The sequence below is a fragment of the Canis lupus genome, chromosome 11 (genome assembly GCF_003254725.2).
Source record: "Canis lupus dingo isolate Sandy chromosome 11, ASM325472v2, whole genome shotgun sequence".
Lineage (NCBI taxonomy): Eukaryota > Metazoa > Chordata > Mammalia > Carnivora > Canidae > Canis > Canis lupus.
The window spans coordinates 57,514,131-57,535,978 of NC_064253.1; the positions used below are offsets into that span (position 1 = coordinate 57,514,131).

General features: G+C 39.9%; 1 protein-coding gene across 18 annotated transcripts in view; it reads left to right on the top strand.

Moving 5' to 3' along the window:
- The window catches only part of PLPPR1 (phospholipid phosphatase related 1), a 554,792-nt gene that overhangs the window by 504,055 nt on the left and 28,889 nt on the right, over positions 1 to 21,848 (top strand). For all 18 annotated transcript variants that reach the window (XM_049116313.1, XM_049116319.1, XM_049116317.1 and 15 more), the window contains 2 exons: positions 6,482 to 6,670; positions 19,008 to 19,140. In XM_049116313.1, the coding sequence (XP_048972270.1) occupies positions 6,482 to 6,670; positions 19,008 to 19,140 (322 nt within the window). The remainder of the gene's footprint in view (positions 1 to 6,481; positions 6,671 to 19,007; positions 19,141 to 21,848) is intronic.

A 21,848-nucleotide genomic window follows, 5' to 3' on the forward strand; every position in this document is an offset into this window, starting at 1 on the left:
TGGCTCACAGTCTTAGTGTTTCATTATGCCGTCTCTCTCAAGTTCAACCTAGTCTGAAATATAATAGCCCACCTCCTCCATTCTATTATCAATATTACTTTTGTTCACTTCGCTTTGATGCGATATCATCAGCCTATGTGAAGAATTGACATTGTGGGGTATGAGGGGGGTCACCTGGGTACAGTCAGTTAAGCCTCCAACTCTTGATTTCAGCTCAGGTTGTGATCTTGGGGTCATGGGGTTTGGCGCCATGTCAGGCTCCAAGCTCAGGGGGGCATCTGCTTGAGATTCTCTCTCTTCCCCTGCCCCTCCCCCCGGCTCACCACCCCCACTTGGCCAAATAAATAAATAAATAAATCTTTTAAAAATATATTTTTTAAAAAAAGAATTGACATGAGGTCCCATATAAAAAACAGTGCCATCCTACTCCATTTGAGCCCTTGTTTATCATGCCACACCTGTTATGAGAACCCAGGGAGAATTCCAGTCCAGTCACTACTATATCAGAAGGATTCTACTTATCTTTAACCATTGGTTCATTTTTTATCTTACAGATACTGTGAAATGTGCAACTGACCAACATTTCCTTATTGTGTTGACTATTTAGACAACTTCTACTCTAGGATCTAATTCTGTCTCCATACTTCTTTTTTATTCTATAGCAGCTTCTCACCAATGCTTGCTTACTTTATTTGATGAAGGTTGATAAAACTCCTTTTTGGAACCAAATGAGAATATATAAACATGCCCATTGCATATTTATGAATTATTATTAACTTTCCTACAGATAAGGAAACTGACACTAGGAAACATTTGAATAGAGTACTCAAGTCTGGGGCACCTGGGTGGCTCAGTGGTTAAGCGTCTGCCTTTGGCTAAGCTGGTGATCCCAGGATCCTGGGATTAAGTCCTGCATCAGGCTCCCAGCAGCAAGCCTGCTTCTCCCTCTGCCTGTGTCTCTGCTTTTCTCTGTGTCTCTCATGAGTAAATAAATAAAATCTTAGGAAAAAAGTACTCAAGTCTGTAGCATATAGTTTACCCTTTAACGTCATGCTGGCTTATATTCGTGAACTGATTTTCCACAGGCCACCTAAGTTTATGTGGAGAAATGCATCATATTTAATCATCATCCTGGGCTCCCACCTGTGATTCATGTGACATTATACAATTCATATAATCTCTCTCTTCCTCTGTTTCCTCACCTGCAAAATGGAAATAATATTATACCTACCTTGCAGGGTCATTGGGCAGAAACAGAGTTAATTTATGTAAAGTTCTTAGGACAGTACCTGGGACAAATGCATCATATATATCATTACCTTTACATCACCATCCCATCCTCCTCTTTCCTGGCTCTTGCCTCTGTTGTTTATGTGGGGAGCTTCCATTCCCTCTCAAAGGATCACACTTACTTCTAGAGGTGCCTAGGGAGGTGTCACATGGGCTCATGAGCAGTTTTCTCATGTTTCCTCCCCAGCTTAATAACTTGGTTCCTGCTTCCATCAGCGCCCTACTTGTGGGTTTCCAACCCAAGCCCTTGTATACAGCTACTGACACTTGTGCCTGGCTTGTTCTTTATTAATATGAAAAATATACAAGTCCTTAAAGTGGGCTGTTCCTTAGAGCCCTCAGTAAGATATTACTTTTGCATCACAACTGTGCCAAATCTTAACCATCTAAGCTCTGCTACGGTGTTCTTCCTGCTGAGTTTCTTCTTTTATCCCTGCTCTCTGTGGAATTGAACATATGCCCATGGGTCTTAGTCAAAAACCAATCTCCTAAACAGACACCATGCTGCCCTATCCATCCCCTTATACTCCCTTCTCTTCCATAGATCAACCTTTTACCTATTCGTCTGTCAACTTGCTCCCTACCAGCTCACCAGGCACAGGCAGCCATGTAGGAACCCCAACTTGGGATTAGCTGACACCCTCCTACATATCTACAGATTACTGTCTGTTTCCTGTGTTTATGAGTACTCCCCAGTTGGATCACAAATTGTCTGAGGTCCTAGAGAACAAGTCTAAGAATCCTGCACCTTCACAGCACTTAGTTTGAGACTGAACACAGAGGCAGCCTCCACAATGTTGGTTAACTCATTAATTTGCCATAGTCTTGATAACTCCTGGCAAAACCAGAATGAGAAACCTCTTTGGGGAGGGAAACATCCATTGCCTCAGGTAGAGTGACCTTAGCACCCCAGTTTGTTCAGGACTATCTTGGTTTTAGCCCTGCAAGGTGCCAGGCCCCAGGAAGCCCCTCAGTCCTGGACAAACTGAAATGGTCAGTCACCTAGACTAGGCTTCTCCAGTTTCAAATATGCCCCTTACACTCCAGACCAATACCAGTCCTTTCATTCCAACCTCACATGTCTGCTCCCTTTCTCCTGGATGTGTGTGGGGTGGGGGGAGGTGTGTGCGTGCATGCATGTACTCTTTCGCTTGCTGTCATGAGTCATACCATCATTACCTGTTCCCCCACTCTTCCAGCTTGTATCAGGTTGTATAAATTAGTGGTCTGCAATTCCTCCAGACTTACAGACCAAAGGAAAAGGTACTGTCATCTCAGCCTTTTCCCTCAGCTTTGTAACCTTCTTCGTTATCACTTTTTGTGATCTTTAATCAGTGGAGGGTAGAAACACAACGCTCTCAACCCTAACAGGCAGGATTTCAGATATTGCTGGCTTCTGCCTTCTGAATCCTTGTGGAGTGGCCAGGATTTAATGCATTTTTTTATATCAGATTGTTATTCTTGGGAAGTGCAGCTGAGGAAAAAGCCTGGTATGTGAGCTTCTTCCCCCCCACTGCCATAATTGCTCCTTTCACACGGATTTCATCAACCCTCCACTTGCACTTGGGTCCGGCACAGCCTCACCATCTGCTTGTGTGACACCAACATTATGGCCTCCCTCCATGCATCCCTAAATGGGGCTGGAGAAGGCAACAGAGATGGCAAGTGTGCCAGCTGGCACCAGTGACATAAACCTAGACAGTGATGGATCATGGCCCAGGACAGAGAGGAAGAAGGGAGGATGCCGATGGCTAATTGTCCGCTGTCATCAGAGCTGCAGGGCAGACCTCTCTGGAAGCAGAACCAATGTGGTATTTCTGTTCCTGCAGTAAATGCAAAGCTCTTTTTAAATATGTGGTCACAAGAGAATGTTCAATAGAAAATAAACCTAGAGGGCAGCCCACGTGGCTCAGTGGTTTAGTGCCGCCTTCGGCCCGGGGTGTGGTCCTGGAGTCCCAGGATCGAGTCCCGTGTCGGGCTCCCTGCATGGAGCCTGCTTCTCCCTCTGCCTGTGTCTGTGCCTCTCTCTGTGTGTCCCTCATGAATAAATAAATAAAATATTAAAAAAAAGAAACCTAGAAATCAAGATCTGAATTATTCTGGTTTTGCTTCTGTGCATCTCTAACTGGCATTACTGGGGACTCTCCAGGGAATTTAAGGATTACTTGAAAATGACAGGCAAGGGCTCCTGGCTGATCAGGGAGGCTGATCAGTGTAAGCAGACTTACGGCGCCCGGTCAGTGCCATCCGGTAGGCTGCCTAAGTTCCCATCTTCCTCTCCCGCCCTGAGTCTCCAAGATTCTCAGTACTTCATGCCTTTCAATTGACTGATTCACGCATTCAGTTCAGTTCTCTCTGAATGCTGCTTCCAGGATTAAATTGGCCAGGCAGCTATTCAAGATTTGTTCTATAGATTTCAAATTTAGTCATATTGACCTTGGCTTTTTTGTTGCCATTATTGTTGATTTTGATGTATATGAAGTTAAAAAATCTCTGTTCTGTGTTTTTCTAGTGAGTCTTTTTACCTATGTATATTTACTTTTGTTTACTTCACTTTCATCCTGCCCATTTTTAAATGGAAGTGGTAGCACAAAGGCACCCAGTAAAATATGATACTTGTCCTCATTAGAGGAAGCTAGATGCCATTTTTGGGTTTTGTTTTATCTGAAAGCTCCCATAGATCCTGCCTATTATTCCCCCAAGTAGTTGTTTCCCAAGGGCTGATGAAGCCATGAGACAGAAATCTATTTCCAGCCACATGGAGGAGACTCCTAGAAATCCCAGATCAGGGGCACCTGGGTGGCTCAGTGGTTGAGCATCTGCCTTTGGCTCAGGTTGTGATCCCGGGGTCCCGCATCAGTCTCCCCACAGGGAGCCTACTTCTCCCTCTGCCGATATCTTTACCTCATTCTCTGTGTCTCTCATGAATAAATAAATAAAATCTTAAAAAAAAAAAAAAAAGAAATCCCAGATCAGGCCTGTGCAGGAGGCACAGATAACCTTAGAGGTAAAGCCCCCAAACTGTGGGAATCATAGTGTTTGCTCAGCTCCAAAACATTCAGGTCAGCTGACTAGGTTCATTCCCATCAGGTCAGTTCAGTTGACCAGGGAAGCACAAAAGAAATAGAAACCACATGGCCTTGACTTTATGAACTAGCTGCCAGCAGAAGCAGCTTTGGAGCACCTCTCTTTCATACTTGTAGTAAACAGACTAATCCAAATCTCCTCTCTCTGGCTAAAAAGAAAAGAAAGAAAGTGCCAAAAACAGCAGAGCTGCCTGGCCTGAGCACTCGTGATTTACATGTGGTAAATCCCCAGGAAATAACATCAGGCGCAGAGAAACACTCAGGAGTGTCCCGAGATTACTAGATGGTCAGAAGTCGTGACAGAAGCTCTATTGGGGAAAAAAAAAAAAAAAAAAGAAGCTCTATTGGGGAAGAAGGGTTGAAAATGCCAGAGAGCAGCATATAGTCCTTGTAGAACCAGAGACAAGTCACGTATGAAGCACAACGCATGGAAAGTATGATATGCGACCTACTGGAAGTAAAGAAAGGTGGCAATGGTTGAGGCCAAAGACAAAGAGCTTTATGGCAGAGTGGTTAGGGGTTCGCACTTTAGACACACTACAACTCAAGGCTTCTGAATGATTTCAGCTGGAATGAGGAGGAATTGCCGAGATAACATCCCACAAGTAGAGGCTGGGCCTGGTTTCAGAAAATGGGCAGAATGTAAAGCTTCTCTGCAGTGCTGTGGCTAGAGAACTGGGTATGAAATAGAAAAAAACGCCAAATAGTGCCTCTCTGCATTAGAGTTGCCTCCCTCTGTACCTCTCTAGGCTTTTGCAGAGGGTGAAATTTTGATGTCGTGGTACAGGTGTTTTTTTTTTTCTTCTGGGGATCAGAAAATGTGGGTTTCTTTCTAGTCCCAGACTTACCCTAACTAGCTGTGTCATGACCTTGGGTTAGTCATTCCAGGGCTGGAATAAGAGCTTTAGCCTTCCTAAACCCTTCCTTCCCCCTCACTGCCCCATATGTACTTCCAAACAGAAACAATTTTGAGCCACAAATGATGTGCAAAGATGTCCTCCCAAGTTCTGATTTTTTCCCATCATTATTACATTGATACTTTTTTAAAAATCACTTAATTTTTTTTTTACTCCTTTCTAAGTTTCCCTACATTGCTGATTCTCAACCAAAGTACCTGTTTGGCTTCCTTGTTGGATGATTCAGGAGTGATCACGTCCCCTTGTGGGCCTCAGCCTTCTCCTCTATGAAATAAAGATTTTAGACAGGAAGATCTCCAAGACCTCTTCCAGCTTAGTTTTCTGTGATTTCATAACCTCGAAAACCTATGTTCTTTCTACCTTTATCACCTTTATCTTGGCATTTTAGTGTTTCCAAATATGAATGAGAAAAATAATGTTGGCTTTTCTATATTCCCTCAACTTCTCATACCTACTAAAGCCTACATCTAAACCTCGGTGAGTATCTGGGACATTTGTGAGTGGAAATGAAAGGATAATTATGTCCCTTTTTATGTCTAAACCTTATGAAGGATAAGTGATTATAGTAAGATGTTATCAGGAAAGTCCTGGATTTACTGGTAGAAAGCATTTGGGAATAAATGCGCCTTTTTGGAGAAGGTATTCCTGGACCATGTGTTCGTCCCTGCCAATAATTCAGGCTTTAACCTTTCTAGGCTTTAGTTTTCCTGTTCATTTGTTCATTCATTCATGATTTACCTGCCTCTAATAGTTTATAATAAGGTAAGTATATCTCTAATATTTGATGAAATTTCTCAGGACCAGATCTCACATCTACATCTTGCCAATTCTTATGCCACTGCCCTTTGACTTTTCACCTCTGTTCTGAATGGAAATACTGCCTTGGCTGCCATGCATCCTCTGCGAGGGTGGCAGCAGAAGCTGGGTGTCTCTCTTAAGCCTTGCTGTGGTCTGCCTTTCCGATGGGAGCTGTTCATTATTTTCTGGAAGGTTTATATAACAGATGTTACAAGGCAGACAAGCAAGCACACACTCCCCGAGCCCAGAGCATGCTGAGCCAGGCACGCACACACTTGCCAATACCAAAAGGAGGAGAGCTGCTGGGGTGATGGAGGGAGTGTGCTCTGCGGGGCGAGCGCTGCTCCGAAGACCTGCTAATGTCTCTGTGTGGCCATGCTGTATTTTCAGCTTGTCATCATGGCTGGGACAGTGCTGCTTGCCTACTACTTCGAATGCACTGACACTTTTCAGGTGCATATCCAAGGATTCTTCTGTCAGGATGGAGACTTAATGAAGCCTTACCCGGGGACCGAGGAAGAAAGCTTCATCACCCCTCTGGTGCTCTATTGTGTGCTGGCTGCCACCCCAACTGCTATTGTAAGTACAGAATACTTCCTTCCTTATTGTCAGATACTAAATAACATTTCCTGTCTTCCTTTTCTTCTCTTTCCTCCCTTCCTGGGCATTCACCAGCAGCCTTATCGGGGGTGTCCTATTTCAGCCAAAATGGTGAATGGAGCTCTGCATTAAAAAAAAAAAAATCTCATTAAAACAGGTCTTGTCTTTTATAGGTGGCTTTTGCTTTTTGGTATCTGAATTTAAAGATGTGTATATATACACATATACACATATACACATATACATATATATATACATATATATATATATACACACAAGATATATACATGATTTTTTCCCATTTATATTTATATATATACACACACACATTTTTTAAAGTAAATGTGGATATTGTAAATCAACAGGCATGATTGGCTAATACGTTAAGAATAGCTACTGTGCTCTTGAAAAAATATGCTGTGGGGTGTGTGTATTTCAGAAGAGGTCTTGAATGTAAAATGCTGGTGCTAATATAAAGACTCAGATCAGAGTGGAATAGAATCCCCTGGGCCTGTGTCTCCTGCTGTTCTGATTGAACTTCCAGAAGGGCTGATGAGAGAAATCACTTGACCTAAAGTTTGCTGCGATTCATTCTTGGTGACTCTGGCTGTGTTCACATTACATCACGTTCAATTCAGTTGCAACTTTACCTTCATTTATTTCATTTTTCTCTCTCATGAGGCAAAAAAAAAAAAAAAAAAAAAAAATTGGCCACACTATTCTCGAGGGAAACTTTCAAAAGCATAAAGCTCAGATCTATATTATCTGATAAAGTGGTTTAACCCTTAGACATTTTAATTTCAATTTTAAAAATGACTTTGTGTCTGTTTCATAATAAACATTTTTATGTCTGAACATGCTACAAGGTCAGATTAGTTGGGGTTTAATCTCAGTTATAATTTCCCCTATCTCTTCTAAGGGCTGCCTCCTCTACCCCTGCCCCCTTACCCCCCACCCTCACTCTCTCCTCTCTCTTTTGGTAATAAAAATATTGACTGGCATGCTAAGAAATATACTGACTGCTCAGACATTCAGTTCAGACATTTGTTTTCTATGCAAATGTTTTGTTTGCTTTAAGATGAGAAATGGAATAGAATTTTGAGGAGAAATAATATGGGCATAATGAACCCTGCTACTTTATTTCAATCATTGATCCTAGGCTCTGTAAGCACCCCCTTAAATGATAAGACTATACTATAGCAATTAAGGTCAGCAGTGATAAAACTGTGGTATATTAGAATGGTTAAAAAACAAGCTCTGCAGTCCAACACATCTGGATTTACATCCTGCCTATGTGACTTTGTACAAATCACTCTATTGCCCCCTGCCATAAAACATAGGAATAATATAACTCCCTATTTCATGGAGTTGTCATGAGACTTGAATAAGATTGTTCGTATGAATGACTCTGCGCAGTGGCATGTACTGTTTAGCAGTAGGAGAACAAAGAGCCTGGCTGGAAACCGTTCTTCACCCTCTTCAGGATCACAGGCCAACTTCCTGTACCTGAAGAGAATGAGACGCCACTTGGAAGCCCTGGAACTACAGGCAGTGGACTTAGTCTGGAATCACATCCTGATTTCTTTCTCTCAGAAGCATATAATTTTCTTATGTATTCACACATCTCTCTGAGTGATCCCTTGACTTACTAATGTATTCTCCTCTCTTCTTCCTAGTCCCGGGATATATATTATTGCCTAGGTTCTCCTGTAATTGCTTCTTGAAATTAGAGAGATTTTGTTCCATTAAAAACAAAACAAAACAAAACAAAAAAAAAAACAAAACCAAAAACAAAAAACAAAAAAAAACTAAGCAAAGCCAGGGAAACAGATTAAGAAAAACTATGGACAAAAGAATTTGTGAATTAGAAAACAATAGAATTAACAAGTAAAATAAGGAGCTAATTCTTTGAAAAGCAAAATGTGCAACCCCCTAGTCTACTATAGAAAGGCAGAAGTAAAAAAAATGTTAAAGCATGTATATAAGCAAAAATACATAAACCTTTAAAAGTCTGTATTAAAATTGTATTTACAATTCTGTGCCAATAAATGCTTTCATCTCAATAAAATTGGTAATATTTTATGAAAAGATAATTTATAAGCAAGGCCCTAAAAGGATGTAGGAAAGCTGAATAGTGAATAAAAACAGGATAAATTTTTAAACATGTCTAAAATTTATCTCACTAAATAGTATGAGGACATGTAGCTATAACATAAATTCCTTCAAACTTTCAAGGAATAGAAAATCCATAATTATATAAAATGTCCCAGAGCCTAAATATAAATGGAAAGCTTTTTAGTGCAAATTACAAAGCAAGAAAAATATAGATTTTAAACACTTAGAAAGTCTGTGTGTACACCCACAAAAGCACCCTGAGTAGCAAAAACAGTCTCCTTTATGAATGTTGATGCAAGCATATAGAAAAGGTTTGATAGACTTGTCTGCCTAAAAATAAGCATCTCTAACAAAAGAAAAAGACTGCAAAAAACTTACAGGATATAAGACTCAAAAAACTTACAGGATGTAAGACTCAAATGTAAATATCCTTACTATTTTTAAAAATGAGCTTCCCCAAATAAAACCAGGAGAGGACAAGAATAAACAATTAATAAAACAGTAAATTGACCGTGCATGTCAACATTTCTAAACTCATCAATTATCAAAGAAAAGTAATTTTGACAAGCACAGCATTTCCCTCTATGCAATTGAAAATGTTTTAAAGAAATTAGCCCATGTAGTTGAAGGTACAGACACTTTCACACAGTTCTAGTAAAAGTGTAGACAGATATTTTCTTTTTAAAGAGCAGCTTATCAAAGATGTATTAAAAGTTTATAAAATTCAGACTCAGTTATTAATTCCATTCCCTGAATTTATGTTAAGGAAATAATCAGTTTTATATAAATACAAGGATTTGTGTATAGGGATATTCATGTCAGCTGTAGTCCCAATGAAAAACTTGGAACTGGCTAAATACACAGTACTGGGGGATTGTGTAAATACATTATGAGGCAGTTGTGTTTTTGAGACACCTTTAATAGCAATGAAACATGCTTTTGATTTAATGTTAAGATTTTTAAGGGCTAAAAAAAAAAAGATTTTTAAGGGCTAAAAAATGTATATAATAGTGCATGAAAATCTTTCTCCCTTTCACAAGAGAATCTGACCTCTTAATTTTCTGGGTGAGTTTTCCTAGAAAGGTTTTTAGTAGTATATATCAACTGTGTGGCTAGGCAAAATTAACTCCTGATTGGTGAATTGTCATCTGTACTCAGAGAACTGTAATTACCCGAGGAGGTGCCATGCTATTTCTAAGTGCAGTGACTCTAGAAATTTCACACATCCGCTGCAGGACCTTGAAAGCTATGCCTGTGGAGTTGGCTGCACCAGATGTTGACTCCTATAAAGCATGAGGTTTTTAAGTCTTGGTGGCTCCTGCTTCCTCTGATATGTCTGTGGTCTCTTGCACTTGAGCTATACTGCTGTGCTGGACCACTGTGAAGACACGTGCTGAAGAGGAGCATGTGATGCTTCCCTCCTTCCAAGTAGACAGTGCCCAATGTAGCATGTGGTTGTCTGTGGGTCTGAATCTTTAATGGCCCTAAGAAGATACATGGTGTGTGTTGCAAGATAATCACAAATTTATAATTATACATAAAAAAGAGTAGTATGAAATTAACTAAAAATTTACAGTCATTACCTATGAGTGCTAATGGTACAGTTAATTTTTTCTTCTCTTTTATCCTTTTATATACTCCTTTCCTAATTCTACAGGAGTGTGTATTATTTTCAAATCAAAAGATACATTTTTAAAACATTGTTTACTCCACTTCTTCTGGCAATAATTATGAAACAACCAATGTCTAATAAGACTTGAAAATGGCAATTCTAATAAACAAAAACACACATGGCCAAAAAACAAAAATAGGAAAAGAGAACTTTGTGGAGAATTTTCTCTTCTTTCTGGGCAAAAATAATATTGCCTTGATTCTAAGATTTTCAGTAGAAACTGTTCTCCAGGCTGCAAAGTTTGATTCTATCTCTTTCATTGACTTCCTTTTTCCCTAAATGACACAAATTCACATGGAAGTCAGTTGCTCCTATGGTCAATAAACAACTGAGGGCTAAGAACCTATAGTTCTACTATAGCTCTCAAGTATGGAACCTTCTCCATTTCTTTGCTTCTTTGGGTGAAAAATGTGACCAATAATGCTAGCAGATCCCTAAGACATAGGCTGAGGAATATTCCATAAATGATTATAAGCATGACATCTTAATTTACTTACATTATGTAGTTTTTGCCTAATTTAGCCTCTTGACATCCCAGTGAAATAGAAAAGAGACACCCCAAAGAACATAGAGAAGGTGTGGTCCAGTTCCCTTCATTTTTGAGTTGAGAACCTCAAGACTTAACTAGGTTAAATGATTCATTGAAGGTCCAGCTAGTTCTGTGTGTGACTGAACAGATAGCCACCCATTTGGTTCCACTTTTATTTTTCTCCCGAATGAGGGGCATTGCTAGGAGCCAAGGCTGATTACAGCTGTGACAGGTTAATGGTAGAGAACCGTGTGGCTTTGAAACGCACTGACAGTGCTTGATCTTCCCCTAAGACCTGAAAAAAAGTGAGCAGCGTCAGGATAGAGAGCAAAATTCCTCTGATGCTCAGACATTTCCTGGGAGGAAGGAACTGTGTTCATTTCTTCTGTCCCATCTTAGGGAGGTATGGCTTGTCCAAGAGCAGCTTTTATTGGGCCATTGGGATCCAGATCCCAAGTGTCTAACAGAGCACCGTCCCTGCTTCAGAGTGTGCATTCCCTTCACGCTGCCGTCATCTGATCTCAGGTTGGGTGTGTCAGAAGAGGCAAAGATCCAGTCATGGCTTTGCCTCCAGTAATTGTGTGACCTCTGGTAAGTCATATTCCCTTGATAGGTTCAATTTCTCATCTGTAGTTAAAAGGAGGGATTGGGCTAATGATCTCCAAGATATTTCTAGTTCTAACATTCCAATAAAGCTATAAAAAAATAAAAATATTTTTTTTAAAAAGCATTCTGATTGGAAAGTTCCACATGTCATGTTCCCAATCCCCAAGTTTCAACTTTCTTTCTGGAGTTGATTTTATACTCTGTGCCTGGTCAGGTTTTCATAGAACTGCATGGAGTTTTTGTTGTCATTGTTTATTTCTTCCTTAAGCCCATTTCCTGTTTTCATTGGAGTAGGAAGAAGGCAAGATCCCTGTGGGGTGACTTGTATGACATTAACAAATGGCGATTTTCAGAAAAGTAGCGCAACCTGGACTTGTCCTTGGTTTACTGTGCATTCTAAAGCACAAAGGATGTAGGAAAACCTAGCACCTTCCACTGCTCTGTGTCTCTTTGGATGGGCATTAACAACTCCATTCATGACTGCAGGGACGCACAAGAAAGGCACAAGGGAAAAGACTGTGCTGAGTGTTTGACCTGTCAGTTCCTATTTCTCCTTTTGTGCTTTGCTGTCAGAAGAGATCAACATCATGTCAGGGCAAAGCCACATGGGCATTAAACTGCACAGAGACAGGCCACTGCTGTCTCAGATCTTCAGGAAAGGTTAGAGCTTGGGGGATTTATTGTGTCCAGAACAGTTTAACCAAAAGTGGTAGCCCATACTTCCAAGAAATCTGCAGGGTGCCTTCTAACCAATGTGGAATCCCTGGATGACCACTGCCTCTGGCCTCCTGAAGAAACTTGTACCACTCTGAGTCAAGGGCAGAGAGCCTGCTTGGATAAGAGGATTTAACTCAGCAGAGAATCTGATTTACCTTTATTTTACCTCAGCCCCAGCACCACAAGGCATGAGAAAAATGGCTATTAAACCTTTTTCTTGGCCTCACAACAAAGTGACAGGGGAGTATTTAGTATTGAAGCAGCAGAACATTTGATGCCTAGCCCGAGAGAATTGAAACAGCTCGCAGTTTGCATGCAACTGTGCACGCACGCATATATAAGACTAATCTAGAATTTCGTAGGAAAGGAAGAGACAAACACAGTTTGATAGAAAGGCACAAATTGGAGGAAATTGTGAATCTTCATTTGGGGGGTTTCCGGGCTGTAAGCTCTTGGAGTGAATATAAAAGCCCAAAACACAGTGTGGAACAGAGTGGGCTCTCACTAAATGTAAGTCTGTTGGCTGGCTGACGTGGGACGCAGCTGCTGAAGCAAAGGCAGCATTGTGGGACTTTGCACTGCCTCAGAATCTGCCTCTTCCAGGCTCTGAATAATCTCATCTATTGAAACCCCTTTTAACACTTTATAATTCACATCTTTTTCCCTTTTGTACATGATCACATGACTTCCTTTTTGGTTTTTTGTTTCTTACCATGAGAACATCATTTTGTTGTTGTTGATGCTAAGGTACTTAGTCTTTACAATTACATTTTTCTTTTCTGGGCAAGATTTATAGGTATACCCATTAATGATTGTGGATTTTTTAAAACTTAAAAAAATGTGTTTCCCCATCTTCTATCAGCTACACATGAATGCTCTAAATTCTTTCACAGATTGTCTCTTCCCCTCACATCATCCCACAGAAAGACTTGGTTGCCATCTTTGAGATGCCCCTTCTAGTGATTGCTGGTGATTGTGGGAAGGAGTTTTGATAATTTGCTTCTTGAAAAGCCTCTTTGCCTAAAAATACATGCTGGTCAATTTAGTTAGTTATCCCAATGCATTTTGCTTTTTATTGAGAGCAGTGTTCTACCTAATGCATTTTAAATTCCAATTTCTCTGATATCCACTATCCAGGATAAAGGCATAAGAGACTGCTATGATTTGGAATGTAGCATACCACCTGTATTACATTTTATAACAGGTATCAACTGAAGACTGCCTTCGGAGTGGGTAGATATGGGTCCTAGATTAACACCAGGAGGGAGGCCCCAATCCACAAATAGTTGCTGAACAACTTCCAAAATAGCATCATGCAAATGGCCTTGACTCTGTTGAAGCCTTGATCTTTAAAAGGCATAGGAAGTATCTGGAGTTGAATTTCTTACTTATACTTAGATGTAATAAAGCAGAAATCAAGAACTCTTGAACCAACCAGAGCTCAGCAACTGAGCCTCTGCAAGACGCCTCTGCAGATCTGGGCTGTCCATGGCATTCAGTGGGGAAAGATTAGAGCAGAACGTGAAGATGTGGGCATTCAGGACTGTCAGCACAGTCTGTATATTTTATATTTCCTGGGTCACTAAACAAAATCTACCACAAAAGCCATGCCTGCCTTTCTTAGAAGTGCTCATGACTATGGAAAGCTCCCAGGAGAATATTGGAAGCATCCAGAAATCCCTGGGACTGAAAGCTATTAAATAGCTGAAGCTATTTAAATGCTAATATTGGGAAGTGTACAAAGAACCCTCTCCTCTCCTCTTCCTCAAAGTATAATCCGCAGAAATCCCAGAGAGGGATTTGCAACCTCTACTGTCCTTCAGGAACGCAAGTGACAGAGATAGCAGCAGGCAACAGGATGACTCTGGAGTAGGTTGCATCCACTTTGCTTAAGGAAAGATTACTTGGTGAGGGCAAAGTCCTGTGGGATTTTGAAAGTGAACTAAGGCCCTGGAGAGTTTAACCAGTGGAACTGAGATTGAAGCCCAATTATGTGATATCAGTTTCCCTTCCTCAGTGCTGTCTTGTCAGTTCCTATCATAACAGCAAAATGTTTGAGCTGGACCAGCACAGTCTGGGACTTCTTGTCCGACACATGAGAAACTGAGGCCCAAAGAGGCTCAGTGACCAGTCTAAGATCAAATACCTGGTTGGGGGCAGAACAGAACTGGAGTCATACCATGTTTCCTTACTCTAGAAGTAGAGACAATGATTTTTTAAAAATCATTCTCAACAGACATTCTTGCCTAGATAGGCCAGGAAATAAAGACAAGAAACATTCCTTGAGCATGTACAGATGCTTTGATGTACATTTTTAAAAATACTGTAAACTATTTTCAGATACAGTTATTACCCTCATGTTCAAAGTCATGAAAAAAGAAACTGGGTTCAGAAACGTTCAATTACTTGACCCAAATCGCACTTCAAGAGAGGAGAGAGCTGGGATTTCATTTCTACAGCCCACATTCAAAAAACAGCAATGACTGATCTTGCCAAGTACCAGAGCCACAACTAGCATATGTGTGAACCCAAAACATATATTACAAGAGTTCTAGATGCCCTTTTTAGTGACAACCACGTGTAACATGCAATGAATCCCCCTTACAATATGAGATTGCAATACATCCTTCCAGTGACTATTTTTTCCTGAAAACTGTTTTTTATTTTGAAATCTAAAAACTGTTCCCTAAATATTTTACATTTATATCACTTATTTGTCACTTACCAGATCTCCTGTGAAACACTGTGAGGAAGATCTAAAAGATAACACACCAGACTATAATACCATATTCCAGGATTATTTGTTTATTTCTTTGCCATTTGGGTTTATATATCTGAAATACAACTTTATCAAGTTAGAACAGTTGTCCCCCTTACTTAAAGTATATTTACTATTCTCTAAATGTCTTGTGTCACATGGGGTTGTAGCCAGCATAGCTGGGGGATAAGAAGTGCACCAATGGAAGTCATTTGCAGTTCATTCATTGCCAGATCTAGAGGTTGGCCTTGGTCATTTCTCACCAGAGGGTATTCTGATTTGCTGTGAATAATATGATGTTTGTCAGCCAACAATCAGAAAGGCAATAATAGGGAAACCAGGGCCAAACACCTAGAGAGTCCCACATGTCCCAGTTGCTCTCTGAACAGAGGGGTAGGTAGAGGCAGAGTGTGTGTAGCAAAGACACAGATGGAGAAACCCAGCCATTGCCAAAACCAGAATCATAAATCTGCTACCGTGTACAAAATAGCATTCAACGTGGGCAGGAGGCCTGTCAGGAAAGAGAAGAGACCCCCTTCTCTTAACAGGCAGCATTCTCTCTTTCTCTCTCCAAATATAATCAGGCCCTATATGAGACTATAGGACCCAGTAGATGGACAAATAACACCCTATGTATGGTCAGTAAAACACAGAAAAATGAACATCCATGAAGCCCACTCCCTGGGGTCTGAGAGCTGGATTGTTTCTTCAGCAACATTTATGTCCACCACAGTCTTAACTGAAAACCAGGAATATTTTCCTACCTTTCAGTTATAAAATGACCCCTTTCCTCCCTCCCTCCCTCCCTTCCTTCCTTCCTTCCTTCCTTCCTTCCTTCCTTCCTTCCTTATGGAGATATTTATTATCACTTAATATATTCTCAGCGTTATGTCAGTAGCCAGATATATAAGTTAGTCTATATCCTTGCTCTGTTTTTTTCTTTTATGCTTCATACCTTAATTGGAATTTGAATATTGTTCACCAATAGTAACAATTCTTGTACCACATATTACCTTTGACACGAGAGTCTTAGAATTGACTTTTGGGCATTTTATTTGAGTTCCATACCCTTTTGCAAGACAAATTCTGTTTGGTTTGGTATGACATGGAGTGATTTTGTTGAGATTTTTATGTGGGTATATGTATGTGCACATGTGTATTTTTAACAAGAATGGGCTGTATATAGATTTTCTCACACATTTTCTTGCTTTTTTTTTGTCCTCATGTGTGAGTAGTGGAAAGCTTCACTAAATTGAGAATCTCTAGAACATGCACATCTCTTTCCTATTGAGTAAGAATGTTTTGGGCTTCTGGAATGGCTAAGGCAAGCAATGCTTATTTCTTTTCATATATATCCTTACGTGTTTATCACCTTCCATCCCATTTCCCTTGATTTACTTTGTAATCATATGTCATTTCATGACATTATATGGTGTATTTATTAGTTTCCTGTGTCCTCCCTACACACACATACACACTAGACATCTGGTTATGGCTATGCCTCCAGTGCTAAAACAATTCCTGGCAGAGTGGGTGCTCCCTCTCCAAAACTGTTGAATGCAAAATGAATATATGAGTGAATTTAGTTCAGAAGAGATAATTCACTTTGTATTACTTAGTCCTTGGTTTTTATTTAATCTTAAGCAATACACCAAGAATGGTGTGCTTTCTGGTCCATATTGTCAATTTCCTGCATTGTTCATCTTCAGAGAAATTAAGGTCAGAGGATTCTATCTATAAGAAGATCCTCTAAAAATTCAATCTTTTATTCATTCAACAAATATTGGTTGAGCCTACTATATATCAGTCCCTGTCCTAAACACCATACAAAGAATGGCAAAAGTCTTTCCCATAAGGATATCATAGTCAGATGAAGAGGGACACACAAACACTAATTGCAATTAATTGAGTAGATGTCAAGATAGAGATCTGTATAATGTGTTGTGGGAGCAATGAGCAGACAGGTTCCCTCTTTTCCTGAGGGGATCTGGTAAAGGCTTTGGGAAGAATGGTGACATTTTCATTGAATCTGGAAGGATAAATGATGGAAATCGTTTTTTGTTCTTTATCATTTACCTCATTAAACCCGTATTCCAAAAGCCCTTCATTAATCTGATATGCTTAATTCATTCAGCATCAAATTACTACTTTGTACCTTACATTTGGCTAAGCCCTGGGGGGAGTATAACCAAGAATAAGACAGACAAGTCATCCCATAACGAAGATCAACAATAATAATATGTAACCATTTCTGATAAGAAATAGAAGAGAGAAACACAAGGTAAGAAATCCGTGTATAACGAGAATATCTGAGCTGGTCTGTGGAATGAGAGAAAGCTCCCTTAAGGAAATACTATTTCACTGTATCCAAGCATGCATGAATTTATCCCCATCTGTTCACTAAGATAAAGAAGAGCAGGGCAGTTCCATCATGTACACTAAGGACAAACAGAACCCCTTGGCACCTTATTTTAGGAGAGAGAGGTGTTACTAGAAAAGAAGGAGAGCTGAGTTCGCAAAGCTATTCAAATTATTTGTCCATGGTAGAGCATCGACTCATTGTTAATTCCAAGGGACATAAGGCACAACATATTTCTAATTCTGAACAACCATACTTAGCACCTGCCAATGTGATGCATGCTATTGTGTGCCTGTCTGACCCTAGTTCTGTCTCCTCTTGCCAATCTCCTGCCCCATTCTGACTTGCCTCTAGTTCTGTTTCCACAACACCATTCTGTCTTGTACTTTAATAGCATCTGAGATTCTCAGTATTTAAAGCATATTACACTTAACTTGTTTTGTTTTCTGTGTTCTCAATATTAAACACAAATTCAACAAATATCTTTATCAAGTCAGTACTAAGTAAAATTGTAAGTGGTTGAGATGAAGGCTCTGGAACCAGGTCTTCTTAGCTTCAGAGCTGGGGTTTGTGACTTACCAACTCTGACGTTGGACAAATTATTTCATCCCTCTGTGCCTCAGATGTTATATTTGTACAATCAGGAGAACGTGCACACAGAAAAATTTGTAATGGCCACATTCTAGTGCTGCCCCGATACTGAACTTTCTTTCTTCACCAATGAAACAAGGGTAATTATACCTACACTAGGAACCTTCTGAGAAAGAAAAATACTATGATGAAGTGCCTGACACCTAGTTATCAATGAATGATGGTAATTCGTAACTTTATTCTTCATTGGTGGTGCTCAGATTTCACCCGACAACTTACCTGCCTCCCGTTCCTGATTTTAAATAGGAATACACTGTGCTGAGTGCTAGAAGCATAATCAAGAAACATAACAGGTAGTCAGTTCCTGTCCTCAGGGAGCTTACAGTCTACACAAAGGCATTATGATTTATATTGTAAATATATATGTATTAGTTCAAGATAACAAGAGAGAGAAGTGACAATTATAAAGAAGGGACAGTCAGCCAGTTCACAGTATGAGAAATATAACTCAGGCCAACATGTTCAAATAAAGATTTTTCAGGTAAATAACATATTGCCACATAATGAAATAAATTGTGATGTGTGTTTATAATGCCTTATTGGGCACATGACTGTCCCAGTCATTTCTCGTCATTGCAGCTCACACATTCAGTTAAAAAAAAATTCAGTCCAGCATGAGTGAGCCTTCTCATAGATTCTATTACAATTTAGTATTTCAACCTATGTTTTTATATGAATTTAGAATTTAAGAGTATAAACCTCACTGAAATGATCACTTATTGCCATCTCTAATTCTTTTGGAGAATTAAATGCAAACTACTTTAACTCTCTATCTCTGCAGTATTACATCTTTTAAAAGGATTTGGAACCTCAAAAGTTTGGGTTTTGCTTTCAGTTTTTTAAAGCCACTGATCTCTTTTACCAGACAGCTCTTTCCAACTTGACATTTCTTAAACATTCCTTCTCCAGATTTTTATTGGAGAGATATCCATGTATTTTATAAAGTCAACCAGAGAATCTCTGATTGCCCAGGAGAAAACCATTCTGACCGGAGAATGCTGTTATCTGAACCCCTTACTCCGAAGGATCATAAGATTCATAGGTGAGTACAAAAGCATGCTGAACCAAGCCCTCACTTATAGGTACAATCTACTAAACTTAATACAGATGAACATGCTTGATGAAATAAACTAAGCTATGGAGGCATCAACTTTAATAGCAAGAGTTTTGGGACACCTGGGTGGCTCAGTGGTTGAGTATCTGTCTTTGGCTCAGGGCATAATCCTGGAGTCCTGAGATCGAGTCCCACATCAGGCTTTCTGCATGAAGCCTGCTTCTCCGTCTGCCTATGTCTCTGCCTCTCTCTCTGTGTCTCTCATGAATAAATAAATAAAATCTTTAAAAAATAAATAAATAAAAGCAAGAGTTTCTTTAGGGATTTTCTGGGAAGTGCAGAAATTGAGGCTGATCATAGTGCCAAGTCCAATTTCTCATCCTTGAAGTGAAGCAGTACTTATTAAATTTTCTTACAAATTATTTCAACTTGGATTTTCTCCCTACACAATATTTATCTGAGACTCCCTTTGGACATATATTTTAATACTGACCAGATATTGTCATATACCCTTTAACTGAGTCAGGCGAGGGTGTGGGGGCACAGCAAGGGATACCAATAGAATGAATTTAGAAACAATCAAATTTCCTGACAGAGATTTCCCATCCAGTATAATTTTGTTATACAGGAAACTCTACACAAAGTATGGGAAATCTAATCCATCAGATTCTGGAAAACAATGCCTTCCAAGGTTGGAGAACAAATGGTTTTATTAGTGTTCATGATAAAGAATTAATTAATTAACGCATGTGCTATGTCTCTCCTTCTAGGATTTAAAAAAAAAATCTGAGGTGATATGGATAATAATTGTAGAATGGGAATGAATATGTATATGGGAATAGGTAGGAAGTAGATTTTACAGAGTTCCTACACAGTAAATACTCAATAAATAACTGTTACAGTGTTCAAATGAGATCTTAGAAATACCTACTGACCAGATCTTCATGGGAGCCAGGATAAAACCCCCAAAGTGTGAACATGGCTGCTATTAAAATAAGCTATGCTACCATTTAAAACCCACAAAATTGACGGCTAAGAAAGTGAAGGCCATGCTCGCGGGGCCCAAAAAAAAAAAAAAAAAAAAAAGGAAAGAAAGAAAGTGAAGGCCAGAATACAACATCCTCTCAGCTCTTGGTTATCCTTAATCCTGGGGTTTTTTTCCTATTATAGAAAAGGGTTGGGGACACCTGGGTGGCTCAGCAGTTAAGCATCTGCCTTCAGCTCAGGGTGTGATCCTGGAATCCCAGGATCGAGTCCCACATCAGGCTCCCTGCATGGAGCCTGCTTCTCCCTCTGCCTATGTCTCTGTCTCTGTCTCTGTCTCTCTCTCTCTCTGTGTGTCTCTCATGAATGAATAAATAAAATCTTAAAAAAAAAAAAAAGAAAAGGGTTGGATTTCCTCAAGTCATAAGCAAATGACCACATTGAATTTGAATATGCAGGAACTTCTGTGATTGGAGTGGGAATGAGGGATGTAGAAGAGTGGGAAGCCTAAGAAAATCTAATTTAAAAGAAGCAACTCTTAACATTAAAATAGTCTTCAAGGGCTCCTGGTGGCTCAGGTTATGTATGATTCAGAAGTCCTGGGATCAAGCCCTGAATAAAGTTCCCTGTTCTGTGAGGAGACTGTTTCTCCCTCTTCCTCTGCCACTCCTCCTTGCTCATGCGAACTCTCTCTCTCTGTTCTGTCTCTGTCTCTCTCTCAAATAAATAAATAAATAAATAAATAAATAAATAAATAAATAAAATCACTTAAAAAAAAAGTCTTCAGCATCTCCTGATGATATTTGCAGAATGACTTGTGGAAGTCTGCAATCACTGGATAATCCCTGGTCAAGATGATGTCACCACTGTCTGAGTTCACTCATTCCAAACAGTGGTGCCTTCAAAGATATCCAGTGTTTGGCCACTTCCCACTAGACTGGCTAGGTAACAAATTATCAGGAGAAAACAAAAGGAGAGAAGAGAATCTTTACAGGATGGTAGACTAGACACTTTATAAACATTGTTTTCACTTAATCCACCCAACACCCTGTAAGGTAATTTATAATCCTAATTGTACAGATGAAGAATTTGATATAAAATTGGATAAAGTTGGGGATCCCTGGGTGGCTCAGCAGTTTAACACCTGCCTTTGGCCCAGGGTGTGATCCTGGAGTTCCGGGTTCGAATCCCGTGTCAGGTTCCCTGCATGGAACCTGCTTCTCTCTCTGCCTGCTTCTCCCTCTGCCTCTCTCTCTCTCTCTCTCTGTCATGAATAAATAAATAAAATATTTTTAAAAATTAAAATGGGACAAAGTTACTTTTCCCAAGGAAAGAAGTGGGAGTGGGGGATCCCTGGGTGGCGCAGTGGTTTGGCTCCTGCCTTTGGCCCAGGGCGCGATCCTGGAGACCCGGGATCGAATCCCACGTCGGGCTCCCGGTGCATGGAGCCTGCTTCTTCCTCCTCCTGTGTCTCTGCCTCTCTCTCTCTCTCTCTGTGACTATCATGAATAAATAAATAAAATCTTTAAAAAAAAAAAAAAGAAGTGGGAGTGGGAGAGTGTATATGTCTACAGACATTTATATAATTTGATTCAAAGAAGATTTTATGATCACTAATCAGATAATTAGAGCAAGTTATTCAAAGCAGAAGGTTATTTGATTACAATCCATTGGAGATATCTTTAAAGGTCACTGTTGCTTTTCCTTGGCAA